This window comes from Lytechinus pictus, chromosome 3 (genome assembly GCF_037042905.1).
Source record: "Lytechinus pictus isolate F3 Inbred chromosome 3, Lp3.0, whole genome shotgun sequence".
Taxonomy (NCBI): Eukaryota; Metazoa; Echinodermata; class Echinoidea; order Temnopleuroida; family Toxopneustidae; genus Lytechinus; species Lytechinus pictus.
The window spans coordinates 22,035,435-22,049,953 of record NC_087247.1 but is presented as its reverse complement, the minus strand read 5'-3'; the positions used below and the strand labels follow the sequence as shown (position 1 = coordinate 22,049,953).

General features: G+C 36.9%; 1 protein-coding gene across 3 annotated transcripts; it reads left to right on the top strand.

Annotated features, from left to right (window-relative positions):
* Positions 1-109: 109 nt before the first annotated feature.
* LOC129257618 (mRNA export factor GLE1-like) lies at positions 110-13,833 on the top strand. 3 transcript variants are annotated; one of them, XM_054895993.2, is made up of 8 exons: positions 110-683; positions 2,503-2,800; positions 3,147-3,677; positions 4,528-4,661; positions 5,453-5,573; positions 6,560-6,765; positions 7,378-7,625; positions 9,599-13,833. In XM_054895993.2, exons 2-8 carry the CDS (start codon positions 2,540-2,542, stop codon positions 10,252-10,254), a joined length of 2,157 nt encoding a protein of 718 aa, XP_054751968.2. In that variant the 5' UTR covers positions 110-683; positions 2,503-2,539; the 3' UTR covers positions 10,255-13,833. The 3 variants fall into 3 exon arrangements, with proteins under 3 accessions (XP_054751968.2, XP_063952705.1, XP_054751969.2); XM_064096635.1 differs by having other exon boundaries at positions 276-420; XM_054895994.2 differs by having other exon boundaries at positions 279-683; positions 6,563-6,765.
* The last annotated feature ends 686 nt before the right edge of the window (positions 13,834-14,519 follow it).

Here is a 14,519-nt window from a genome sequence, read left to right as displayed (position 1 = left end):
AGCTTTCTTGGTTGATCGGGGACCACCCTTCCCTCTTTTTTCTCTGATTGGTCAATAGTATTGTACTACTTCTTGCGTGGAGAGTCTCCTTCCACACAGGGTACACATCAGTATGCACCTGTTGTGTGCTGACCTGGGGATGCACCCGTTTCGTACCCCTAGCACCCCCAGGATACGGGGGCGGCAAACCGTATCACATGTCTGCATTTGACCAATCCCAACCCACTGTTCTTCGGTGACGTACACGGTTGCACCACCCTAGCGCGTCCGCGCACGTCACACGACCCCACGCATACTGCGATCGAAATACGAGGGTGGGGAAACGCCATTCCTCTTGGACTCTTTTGGACAGATTTTAGTGTTAAAAAGTTAACTACTTCATCAGAGAAGCTTTGAACTGACATGAGAGAGATTCTAGAGGTGACCCAGCAATTTTGAGTTCTTTTACAATCATATAATCTGTGTTGTTTTAGGTGGTTTCTGGTAGTGTCGGGGTGACACTTCGTATGCCAAATAACTACAACACACAGTCACACACTGTACGCCATACAAACTTGTGCATACAGTATACAGGACTCGGTAAATGATATGTGAATGCTGTGTGTGCAAACAAGCAATCATCTGATTCTGAGCTGACTGAGTGCTAAACCAGTCAGACTGGAACCGAACAAGACAATTACCAGGTAAGTATTGAAATGTGAAACAACATTTTCAACGTTGCTAATGCCTAATGCGGTGTTAATGCCAACATTAAAACGGCGTTGATCTTGGAGCAAGGGAGGAGGCGAGAAAGGCGCGGGGTGATGGTGGGTCGGGGTCTGGGGGTCACATGCGGGGTCGATCACATGTGTGCCTTGATCAGTAATTGGGGGCGGGACCAGCTAGAAGGAGGCCCATACAGACTACAGGTATTGGTACTTGGTTTTGCGTGAATGGGGGTAGGTGGTGTAAAAACAGAATGATTTTTCTCAAGATTAGTTGTTAACTATAGAGGTGAATTAAAGAGAAATAGTTTCTAGACAGGAAAAGGAATTAAAAAAAATAATGAATAGGAGTGGTTGAGATGGGGGGGGGGGGGGAGGATGTGGGTCATGTGTTAAATTTGGCCAGACCCAAATTGAAATTCTTTTATAGAACAAAAATCAAGTAGGACCTACATTTCGTCCACACAAAAATTTTTGACAAGCTAAAAAAAAGAAACAAAAGTACTCACTTTCAAAGGGGGGGGGGGGCACACTTGTGTTTTAATGGCATTTTTACATCACAAATTTTCATTGTGTCTCTCAAAAGGGGGCACAAGCCGACTGGGCTGCCCCCACCCCCTGGGATCTGCCAGTGGGGTAAAGGGGGGGGGGTGGTATGTCTAGACAACCTGCATGGGTACAAAAAATATGTTTTTTAAAGAGCTAACAAAAAACTTCGAAAAGTTGATAACCACCTCATTAAATGTTCATAATGTTCATAATTGAATTGTGGGCTGGGCAGGGCATGATTGGAGAAATGGGAGGGCGGGAGGGGGATGCTTACACAGTCAGAGAACCTTTCAGAAGGGAAAGTACAATATGTACAATATGATGTATCTACATGTGCATGTCAAATGATAACAATGACAAAGTGAAACTAGATTTATAAGATGATAAAAATTTGTAAAATAAAAGGGGGTAAAACTGTTAAACAGAAAACTAAATACATAGAAAGCAAATACTGGAGTAATTGAATTTTAAAGTTTAGCAATATTTTTGTGAAAACAGTTATGCACACTGTTATGATTATGTTATTACATGAGATCAAACATTACCTTCAGTGTTCTTGTATTTTCACATACATGTATGTGTGAAAGATATGCTTACAAATCAGATCAGTTTTCAATCCATTTGTGTTTTTTTTTCATTCTTGGAGGACACAATTTAAAATGATATAATTTCACATTTTATTTTTTTTTTTAGAAAATAATAAAATAGATGTATTACATCAACTTGCTCATTGCATATGTAATGAAAAGTCAAGACATACATAGAACAGTTCCACCAAAATTATGCAAAACTTCAAAATGTTATAATTTGCTATACTGCACCTTGTCCAATTTTGATGAAATTTTCAGTTTTGTGTTCAGATTTTTTTAATCTGTTCACAACTTCACATCATATTATTTTCAGCCTAGAGTACCCCTTTAAGATATTAAGGGGAGATGAATAACAGTTTGAATACATATGAAAAACATGATTACTAAACAATGAAATTTGAAGAAAAAAAGTAGAATTATACCCTGGGCAATTGGGCATATTAATGGTCATGGTTTTTTAAAGGGGATATGTGATACATGTATACATGTATCCGAAATGTATTTCCCAAATTCATAAATGAGAAGTTATTACCAGAGATAGGTTATGATTGTATCATGTGCCAGAGAAATCAAGCCAAGTGTTAGGTCTAATAGGTATTTCTCAAATCAGTTTCATAATTTATATGGCATAATTAATAAATTCTCTATTGTCATTTAAGAGCCAGCATAAAGAGGAACCAGGACAAACTAGATATTATGGCCGAAAGTCGACGCACGTCCATGCCCCAGACCCTAAGTGAACTTCAGCTCTATCGAGTCTTAGACCGGGCCAACCTCCTCCCTTACTATGCCAACTTCATCCTACAGGGTGGAGATGATGTCCAGCAGCTCTGTGAGGCCGGAGAGGATGAGTTTTTAGAGATCATGTCTTTGGTCGGTATGGGAAGCAAACCCCTCCATGTTAGACGTCTGCAAAAGGCACTGCAGGAGTGGGTTGCAAATCCAGCAGCTTTTCAGGTATTATGATAATAAAGTAAATGATATCTGATATAGATTGAAATAGATCTCTTGTCTCTATATGATTACATACATTTAGGTACATAATGTACATGTACTGTACCTGTAGCTTCAGATTTGATATCTTAACACCATTGTTTATTTCTTTTTCATTATTTTGTAAAAAGTTACATTCAGTTGACATTTACATAGAAAGTCATACTTGTAATAACTAATAGATGTTTATTAGATTGGAGATTATCCGAGAGATGATGAATGAATGAACTTTAATTTCACTTGCTTTGGTACGAGTCCTGTTGCAAGAATGTATCAATCATTCTTCTTATCACCTGTCCTCTATTTTCAGGAACCACTAGCATCTCAGTCAACCCATCCAGGTCAGATGTCTGGTATAGACGTCCCTCTAGCCGTCAACCTCCCATCCCATGGTCATCACTCCTCAGGAAGATGGCAGCAGGGGAACGCATCCACATCATCCTCACCGGGTCATCCTTCTACCACCAGTGCCACACCAAGTCGCATTTCACCAGGAACCTCCCACCAGATCTCTACCACCACCCCACCCAGCTTCCGTCCCATTGGGAACCTGTCATCCCCTTCCCCTGCCGTCTTCAACGCGGCCCCAATCGCTCGCTCGGACAACCCGGCCCTGAGCAGGGAGATCGTCGACAACATCCGGGCTTCGGCGGAGAATGTCATTCATTCGGAAGGACTGTCTCCAATGCCTCTTAACAAGAAGGTCACGAGGGAAGTTGAGTACATCCTTAGTATGTCTCCAGATCACCCAAGCAGGATGGACGAGATACGCAAGTGGTCAAGCATCTATGGCAGATTTGACTCCAAGCGTAAGCTGGAAAAACCTCTCACATTACATGAAGTAAGAACTTGTCTTGGCATTATCCATATTAGAAGGGTGTGGTTTAGACAATGCCTCGTGTAACAATAGAAAATCCTCCGAGGCTATGCTTCAGGGATAGGGTCACATTCAAAAGATTATACTTTATACTGAAAAGTTACTGGTATAATTTTTTTGGGCTTATTATGGTCACTGACAGATGTACAGGTAACAATGAAAGAAAAAATTACATCAATAACAAAAAACAAGGCTGCAACAAGTGTATAAACTCCTTTCAGTTGTGCGATACTGTCTTGTATGAAACAGCCTAGAGACTTAAAACATCAATTGAAAACACCCCACAAAGACACCTGTATTTTATTCAGTGAAGCTAGTAATGTTCCTTCATTCCAAGGACAATGAAACCACATGCATGGCAAAGTTATATCCCACTTGCCTTTTAGCATTCAAAGGAGCTGCCTTCACATTTATCAGAAATCTGTTGCCTACAACTGGATCCCTTTGTTCATTAAGGCATATCCAGATTTTCACTTGCACAGTGCTTTCCCTTTTCAATTTGTAATTCCATTGTAGAATAAATATAAATACAACTTGAAAAATCAAAGGCAACATGATTTTCAACCAATGAAACATGTATTTGACTTGAGTTGCTTTTAAACACAACGTTCTGCAAGGTGCCTTGTGACTATAATGGAATTCTTCACTGATCTTTATATTGTTCAAACCAGTACATCCTTTTTGAACAAGAAGATGGAGGGGAAGTCATAACTAGTATTAGGTGTATGTATATGTAAACATGGCATATATCATACAAATATATAGAGATACAGTGTAGAAAATGCTGATGATATAAACTGTTTATTTTAAACAGGTGACCGTCAATGAAGCAGCCTCCCAGCTGTGCAATGTTGATCCTCATCTGATCTTACAGAGAGAGAAACTCTTTCCTCTAGCCAGACAAGTGGTCAGAGACAGTGGTTACCAGTATAAACATGGACAGTCAAGGTAACTATATAATAACATATCAGACCTTGTCACCCTGTGGTTGTCTTTTTAGAGTTTCAGTGTCATTTTGAAATTGTAGGGTTAATTCTAAATTTCATCATCAAGTCATGTGTATCTAATGCTAATGCCAGGATTTTCCAAAAGGGGGGTAAATTTTTTGGAGGATATTTCGTCCGCGGAAAAATTTGAAAAGCAAAAAAAAAAAAAAAAAAAAAAGGTCTTCAACCACAAATAAATGATTTCATACCAGAAAAAGAATTGACAAGCAAAAAAAAAAGGTCTTAAACCACAAATAAAGGATTTCATACCAGACAAAAAAATTGACAAGCAAAAAAAAAAAAAAGTTCAAAAGAGGGGTCACACGTCTGTTTTCATAGCATTTTTACATTACAAATTATTAATTTTGCTTCTCAAAGGGGGGGGGGGGGGGGGGGCACGTCCCCTGGATCAGTTGTGACTCATCAGGGGGGCAGGGGTACGTCCCCTGCATGAGTTGTGACTCGTCAGGGGGGGGGCAGTCTGCCCCCCCCTTAGGTACGCTAGTGAGACTATGTACATGTACATGTACATGAAGTTCTTGTCTTAATTTTCTGAAAAGATGATGCATCTTTCAACCATAATTCACTATGCATTAAAAATTCTAAACCTGAATGCATGTTGTAAATTAACCTCACAAATCATAATCAGAAAACATGTTTGTATGAAATTTTCAAAACAATATTTTGATGAAACTGTGATTCATTTTTTAATACTTTTGTTTACAATCCCTTATTATAAATCTTTGTTTTTAGATCATCAAAAGGCAAGTCCAAGGGCGAATCCAAAAGCAAGAGAGCAAAGATTAACAATGATCCCGATCTAAACCCAAACCCGCGGACAGTTCATGCAGAGATCATGAAGATCAGGAGAGAGGTAAGATAGGGCTCTCAGGTAACATTGCAAGAAGACTTGCAATCGATTGCAAGTTAATTTCAAGTCCCCAAATCTATCACTCTTACAATGTAAATATTGGAATTTAAAATTGCAGCTGATGACAGGTCTGCTACATGTACTTGCAACTTAAATGATTTGCTGAATTTCAATTGGATCTGCCAATTTTATATTAGCAAGTGATATTTGCAAACAATTTCAATTGATTTCATGCAACACCCCCTTAGTTACATATACATCTTTATATAACGTGGTGGCATGGCAAACTCCGCCCCTTTTTAAATTATGATATGATATCCTTCCATTGTGTTTTGTGTCACATTGTTGTCCTCTTAGACAAAAATAATAACTTGTTCATTTATAGTTGTATTTAGCTATTATTTCTTCATCCCCATTGATTATTCATATACACAATGAAGATGAGTTTTGGTCATAATTATTTACGTTAACATATTTTGGTTATTCAGTACTATTGAGTCTCCTGCATTTGTAAAATACTTTCTTTTATTATTTGTTCTAACTATTTTTGTAGTGTAAGGTATTCCTGGTATGTAGTAAATTTGTGAATCTGAATAGATTGAAATTGGTTTGCTAAAGGAAGATGTACTGACACCCATAGTCATATCAGCTATCTCATACATGTAGTTGGACCGACCGTTAGGGCACTACTAGCAACACTACTAGCAATTTTACAACAAGCTTACACCTGTACCCCTCTTAAAGTTCTCAGCTGTCCAGAGTATGATAGCCATTTACATGTCGGCATCATATTCTTTTTTATCATTGCTAAAAAAGAGTCCTACAAATGTGATGTTGTAAGTTGAAATTTTCTATGTTTAGCCCATGCTTTGTTTTTTCCCTCTTGAGTTTGTTATTTCTGGAGATTGAATTCCATTGACATATCCAAAGAGATTCAAATAACAATTTACAAGCAGAGAATTATAAGTGAATTTCTGTTTCTTTGGAAGGAGAGGTTGAACGAGATCACAACGCTGTTGAGCACCATCAAAACCCAACAGTACGACCTGAAGGCCAAGATATCCATCGGCAAAGCAGAGGACAATCTTCAGAAGGTCTACGATCTACAGTTAGAGTTGGAGAAACTGACCACCCAGCAGCTGGCCTACATGACAGAGCAGACAGACCTGATCAAGAAACAGAAGCGATCAGACAGGTAAGTGGTCTCGTTTGACACAGTGCACACTACAAGTTCACAAGACTATGATGGGGTTATAGAGGTACATGTGTAATCAAACATATTTCAGTACTGAAAGCCTTACTGCACATGAATTGAATTGAAATGAACTTGGTCAGTCAAAGAAGCAATCAGTTTTCTTGTTAGAAAATGCATTCTACCTGTTACTCACTAGTAGTCAACATATAGCAGTGCTATTAAAAGAAGTAGAAAATTGCAGCATCAGGAAATGAAAACTTTGAAAAAATAACTAGAAAATACATTTTTTTTACCTAATGAATATTTACTAGCTGTTATAATTCAGTGTTTGGACTAAAAAAAAATGTGTATTTTGTCAAAAATGAGTTTGGATTTAAAGTATTCCAGAGATGACAGTTATAAAAGATACTTAGCCAATGTGTTCTTGAAAAACTAGGCTAAGTGGATAATGATGTATCATTAGGAAGTGGCCAGTATTTTATTGTTTGCTGATGTGGCTGTTCTTAGTTAGGTTCTCCATATTAGTCTTTAGTCCTTCCTGTACAGCTTGTGCCCTAGCTGAGTGGTTTCAAAGGGTTAAGATCTAACAGTCTTCTTTTTAATCTTCACCAGGTATTACGTTGCTAAAGCAAAAGCTGAAGGAAGGGATGAAGATGACGAAGAAGAGGATATTTTACATGAAGGTTCAAACAACATCTTGCAGGACGACCAACAACAGCATCAGTCTCAGCATCAACAACAACAACAGCAACAACACCAACAAACACAACAGCAACAGTCACAGCAGCAACAACAGTCACAGCAACAGCAACAGATGCCTCCACAGCATATGACCTCACAACCAGGACAACAACATCCTGGTGAGTCTCAAATATACATGTTAATACTTTGTGCTTTGGTGTTAAATCCTTTCTTTGTTTTAAATATGAATTTAGCATTGCATACGTTTAATACAAAGGAAGGTATTCAAATGCTAAAACCTAAAAATACTGGTTTAATTTGTATCAGAAAAGTGAGATAATTCATTCTCTTGAGGGGCAACTCTACTCCAACAAAAAGTTGATTTGAATGAAAAAAAAAATCAAACAAGATCAACACTGATATTATTTCATCACAGTCAGATGTAAAACAAGAAAGTTATGACTTTTTGAACTTTGAAGTATCACTCGTTTTCACAAAACAGTTATATGCACCTCTTGATCTATATATACAAATGAGGGAACTAACGACATAATCCACTCACTATTTTGTATTTTATTATGTGAAATGTGGAATATTTTCTTGTGTGTGTGTGTGTGTATTTGGGTTTTTACAGACATTATTGGTCAGATATCATTATTTACGTCGGGGACCGACTATTAATGTCACCATCCAAAAGAAGGGACCATGGCTTAAACCTCTGCATCAATTCATAACTTTCCCCACCATGTCCAGTGCATTAATTTATTATCATGTAGCCTTCTGTCAAGGCCATCCACTCTTTTAGTAGTGTTTAAGGTCTAATAAAGAATAACGTTTGGTGTTGAAATATTACACTCATAAGCTGAGATGCAGCGAGCTATGGACCGCATTGACATGTTGAAAATCTGCTTCCAATGTGGCAGAAGCCAATCAGGAGCCATTGTTCTTGATCGCTCACCTCACACAAATATTTACAATGGACAATACTCATAGTTTTATTGGTCAATTGCATTAGGTTTTAGTCATAAAATTATTGGGAAGATGCCCTTTTTAAGGACTTCGAAGGGCAAAGGGAGATTTTATATCGGCCGGTTATTTAGGAGAGAATCGGGGACAAGAGGGTTTCTTCAACAATGCCGTGACATTAGCACATTTCAAAGAGGAAGGGACATGTGACTGCTATAGACTTAAGTTAAGGTAAGAGAGAATAGGGGCGAACATGGAGGAACTAAATAAGATTCCTCCATGAACATATTGAATTGTCATTGTTGTAACCCCCACTGTGATTTAGTTAAGGATCTCCCTATTGTCAAATAATCTGCAAAAAATGAAATGTGTGATCCATACAAAAAAAATAGTGAGTAAGTGAGTGACATCATTGACTCTCTCAGTTGCAGGTCACTGTATGTACATATGACTGTGTGAATGGTTAGCAAACTTTAAAACTGTCATACTGGTATTTTTCTTATTTTACTAATTCTGATCAAAATTTTAGCATTAAGCTTGTTTGATTTTTTTTCCTCTTTTTATTCAAATCAACTTTTTGTGGGGTTGACTGCCATTTAATTACATCCACTCAAATGATATCCATGTTAAATTATATCATGGTATTATAATTTGCTACACAGTTTTCTCTAATTGCTATTTAAACCTGCATGTATTTACCATTTTGTCCAATTTACAGTTAGGTCATGACACCAATTTTGTCTTAGAATATCAAATTGGCCTAACCACTCTTAGTCTGTGTGGTTGAATAAACTGTAAATGAACAAAATTTTCATTTTAAAAAGTAAAATATAATTAAGACAAAGTGGAAATAAGATCAAATGGGCATTAGACTGAGTCTAGGTGGGTATTAGAGAATGTGTAATGTAGACCAAAACAGCAATTATACCAAATCGGTAGTAGACCTAAAGGGGCTGAACTTCTCAGAAGTAAACCAATCACCTGTAGACCAAGTGAATATGATTCATAATTGGTGTTATAATTCAATTCCGGAAACCTGACTTTAACATGATTCTTTGGTAAATAATGCCTTGTTAAAGTTAATGTAATGAAGGGAAGATGTAGAGTGAAGGATAAAAATAACATTTGTTGAGCTGGTCAATTTACAGCAAAAACAGGTCTTTGTCTCTGACCCCATGTTTGACAGGTCGTAGGTCAAAGTGCTCCTCGCCACATGTTGATCAAGGAGAGCAACACAGCACTGACAACACCAACAACCAACAACAAAGACAACAACAGCAGCAACAGCAACAACAACAGCACTACAACTCTGCATCAAGGACTGATGATAACGACGCACAAACGGAATCCTGCGGACACATGCAAAGACAGATGAGCAGTGGTCAGTCAGTTGGCCAACAAGGTAGGAGGGGTAAGAATCAGCATAGTGGTCATTCTGGTGGTCACTTGGGTAGTCAGACCAGGGGATCCGGTCAGCAACATCAACAGCAACAAGGGAATGGGGAGCAACACTACAACAACCCTACCACCAATCCAAACAACACTCTATCCAGCAATCAGTACAACCACATCTCTACTACCGACCAGCAACATCCAGGTCCTGATGATGTCGTCCACACTGGTCTGCCAAAGAGGGCGGCATTCAAGGCCCAACGCCAGATGATGCAGCACCTGTTAATGGATGAGGGGATAAGATTAGCACAGACGTTTGGAGGCTACCATCAACCGCCGGTGACCTTAGTACCAAATATGCCTCAGAGTAGTCACTTCCATCATGGTGTTGTTGAACAACGTCAAGCAGTTAGCTCACCATCACAGCCTATGAGAGTCATGCAACATTAGCTTGTATGATTTTCATTGACCTTCTCCTGCTCAACTTGCCATGATATTGAGGCTCTACACATCGGACCAGCAGGAAATCAGATGGAACTTTGTGCTAGCGAGAAAGACTGTATGATTTTTCTTCACCTGTGGTTTATGCATGTGCCAAAGTAATGTGCCGTTAGTGACAATCATATCAAAATGTTGTTCATCTACCAAAAACGAATAGAAACGATAGCTGCTTTGAAATTGTTCTTACATCTTCAAATTGTATTGTACTATATTCAACCTTGAAGATGGTTGTGAATTTAGAATTGGAGTGTCTCTCTGCATGAAGTTGTTGCCTTCCAAGTCTAATATAAAATATGAATGTTCATGTTCTTTATCTATGACAGGGGAATTGTATTAGAGAATACATAATAGCAATCTGTCATCACTTAAAGGATGATAAATTGGTTAAGCATAGTCACATCACTTTATGAGTGAAAATACTCTCATTTACTAGTATTTCTTTCAATAATATATATGTAAAACATACAAATATCATATATTTGAACATCAATATACAAAAAAATCATAAAACATTTAGATAATGAGATTTTAATAAAATGAAAGAAAAATGTGTCCCAAAAAGCCTCAAAGGCTTGAAAACAGGGAAACCAAGAATAAAACAAGAATAATTATAGGAATTGATTCGCTAATATAGCAGAGTATAGGAATATGTCGCCATAACAGTAACAATCATAAACAAAGCTAGAGACGTGTAAAGAAAGGTAGAACACTAGAGTTAGATTGCGATGATCGGCAGTCACTTGGTCAGCTTTCTTTTCTAGTCTGAAGATTAGATAAACTGAAGCCAGGCTGTGATCTGAGACTCGTCTTTTTAGAGGGATAGTTCACCCTGGTGGGAAGTGGTTTAATAACAGCAGAAAAACAAAAGAAACATATTGGTTAAAAAATTTGTGAAAATTCATCAAATATTAACAGACTTGATGGATTTTCAAGGTTTGGTTTTGTGATGTCACATACAAGCATCTCCCCCATTGGTCATATTAAGGTATATATATGCAGTAAAATATAATTTTTCCCAAGAAAATTGAGAAGAATTTATTTGTGTTTTCATTATATCAACAGAGATCAGACACTTCATTTCACACCTACTTCTATAAGAAAGTATTTTCAGTCATCCTGAACTATTAGAGCATGTGTCAGTTGAACTTTGTCAAAGTCAAACATATTTCTATGGTCTCCAGAGATTTGACTTCAGCTGGCTCAGCTGAAATCAAATGGACATTTCCACCCTAACTTCCATGTTTTGACTCATTATATTGAACCTTTTATTGTGAGTTGTTGGTCGTGTTGATATGGAGAATTTTGTATTGTAAATTCAATTTAAATGATTGTAGTTTTATATAAGAACGATATGTCCCCAGCAATAAACTGAAATTTTACCAGTTTGTACAAAATAGCCTTTAAAACAAAGAATTACATAAAAGTTCAGGTATTATCTTCATATGAAGATTTCTGATATACATGATGTTATCTGTTGTAGTTTGACGGGTTGTTTGGTGGTATGGATAACCCTGGAAAGGGTTTATGGTACATCATGTGATGAGTCCTAGATGGACTAAGAAAAGTCAACAGAGATAGAGGTGAAATGGAGAGACAAGAAAGTGGAAAGTAGAGTATTCTTTTCTGAGATGAGTGTAGTTCTTGAAAGGACTGTAAACCAGAAAAGATGAGAGGCTGGAGGGGTTGGAGGGATGAGAGAAATCTCCTCTCCTGTTCTACAACAGTGTATATTTTTAGACATTTTCACTCCAGAAAGAGCTATAATGCACTCTCAAAAGATGTAAATCCCACTTCAAATGAGTGCTTTCTCGTTTCATTTCAAGAGTAGTGTGATTAGGGACCTGGGGGTGTTTGACAAAGATTTAAGTACGACTTGGTGTCGCACTTAAATTCCGAGTTGCGTACGGTATGAAAGTCTTGACCGCATTGGTCAGATCGTGTCATGAGGACGCGCACTATTACGTATCTATCAATGAGATCGCGCGTTGCATATCATGTACGCGTCAGCATTTAAGTGCGACTTAAGTCATACTTAAATCTTTGTGAAACACCCCCCAGATTAGCTCTTTTGAATTTAGAGTGTATAATCCCCGATTCAAGCCAGCACTCTCCCATCTCTCCAACTACTTGCGCCTCTCACCTATCTGGTTTACAGTCCTTTTAATGACTACACTCTCATCTCTCCATTTCACCTTTACCTATATTCACTTCCTTAGTCCATCTAGAACTCACCACATGGCTTGCTGTAAATAGAGCTGCCAATTAGTTACCCTATTTAGAAGAGACACTAAATAGAAAACTTCCTTTGGAAATAGGATTTTTAAAACTTGTAAAAATTATTATTTTTTATATGTTTTTCAAAATTTTTAAGAAAAATTATATTTTAGGCTGGAAAATAGGATGAAAAGAAATAGAGAATAAGTTTTTTCCACAATTACGGTTGGCAGCTCTGCATAAACGTCTGCCGAGGTTAGGATGCTATCTGTAAACCATTTGATAGGATTCTACATATGTAATTTAAAAGATCAGTTATAAAATCAACAGTCACTATGGGTTGGAATAATGTATTGTTTCCAAATGAAAATTATTGGAGTAACACCAACTGCTATATATTACGAAAACTATGACCTCCATCATAAAATTGTTTCCATGATCAAGTTGTTTTTTGCTAGATGGGAGAAAATTTAACTCTTAACAAAGAACTTTGCTATACTTGTCTACTCAGATCCAAGGTGGACGGAAATTATCAATGCAAAACATGGTTAGAATGATGGAAAATGAATGGTTTATGAATAAATCGTATTTGATCTCATGGAATCATGAATATCTATATACTCATTCTTGTATTACTGGAGCAATTATTGCTTGTTCAGTTAGATACTTCTTTCTGTTTAATTGCAATGAAAAACTTGCGTCAAATTACTAAAAAATCATATACCTGACTTTGAATCATCTTTAGAGGTGATGTGATAGTGTGAAAAACACTGTGATATCATTATTTTAGGTAAATGGTGTGCTGTGTTGACTTTTACCAGTGTTGTAAGCGTCATATCATTCCAAATAACTTAAACTGATTTATCAATTTTGTTTCTTCAAAGTTTTATAAAGTTAGTTGCATTTTTTTAAATTCCGAAACATTTTTACGACATAAGCATAGACAGTGTTGTGTTATCTGTATATATTGATACTTTTCTATGAGAGTTGAATGTATTTGTGCCTTTGAAATTGTTAAAGAATGTCTCGAGACTACCTTTTAAAATTTATTGAGTGTACAGCAAAACTAAGTGATGTGTCCTCTTGTATTTTTTGTTTGTTCAAACTTGTTTGAGGGACCTTGTTATGTCATGTGAAGCATGATGCATTTCGTGAAAAGAAGATTTGAATACTTCAATTGAGCATTTTATTGTATTTCAGACTCTGCAGTTATGATTTTTGCTGTATAAATGATGTGAAGTAGAGAAAGAATATATTCCTGATTTATCTCATTTGCCATGCTAAAATAAACTGATGCATCATATACAACCCAAATCCAGTGTATTTGTATATTCTTGCTTGTTTCATTCATGTTAGAGTGTAAACATTTACATCAAGTGTCAAATATTAGTAAAAAGGCTTTTACAGATTGCAGTCTTTACAGTCCATATGATGTAGAAGTGATACAAGTGAGCATGATTGATTATGATAAGGATGCTTTACCATTCATCATGAATATCAAACCTGTGTATTAAGAGCACACAAGGAAAAGAGAAAAGGAGATGAAAGAGAGAAACAGTGGCTTTTATGTACAGGTTCCATAACACAAATTCTTTTAAAATGTTAGACAATTTCTGTGATAGGTTTTCACTATAGACAGGTGGCCCGCTGAGACAGTTATGATTTTACTTTGGTGAAACCAAGAAATTTTAGCAGAAAAACAAGCTTATTTCCCTTTCATTTCATCGAATGTACCAACGGGATACTATTATAAAAGTATAATGTCTATTTACAGAGACATGATGAGGACTGCATTTGTTCTCATCAATCGTGAATGATTAACTTTAGAATTCTCCCCTTCTCAGCCCCAAGTAGTTGAGAAGTTCATCAGAATTGAGAACAAAGAAAGCTTGAAATTGAAACCATATTATTAAAAACATTTTCACTGTTTACTTCCTCTGTTAATCTTACTCAACTTTAGAACAAGTTTAATTAACCATTTCGTATTATCGGTGATTAGT

Coding starts and splice junctions, on each gene's coding strand:
- LOC129257618 (XM_054895993.2), top strand. CDS start 2,540: ATGGCCGAAAGTCGACGCACGTCCATGCCCCAGACCCTAAGTGAACTT. Junction 6,766..7,377: donor AAACAGAAGCGATCAGACAG/GTAAGTGGTCTC, acceptor AATCTTCACCAG/GTATTACGTTGCTAAAGCAA. Junction 7,626..9,598: donor ACCAGGACAACAACATCCTG/GTGAGTCTCAAA, acceptor CATGTTTGACAG/GTCGTAGGTCAAAGTGCTCC.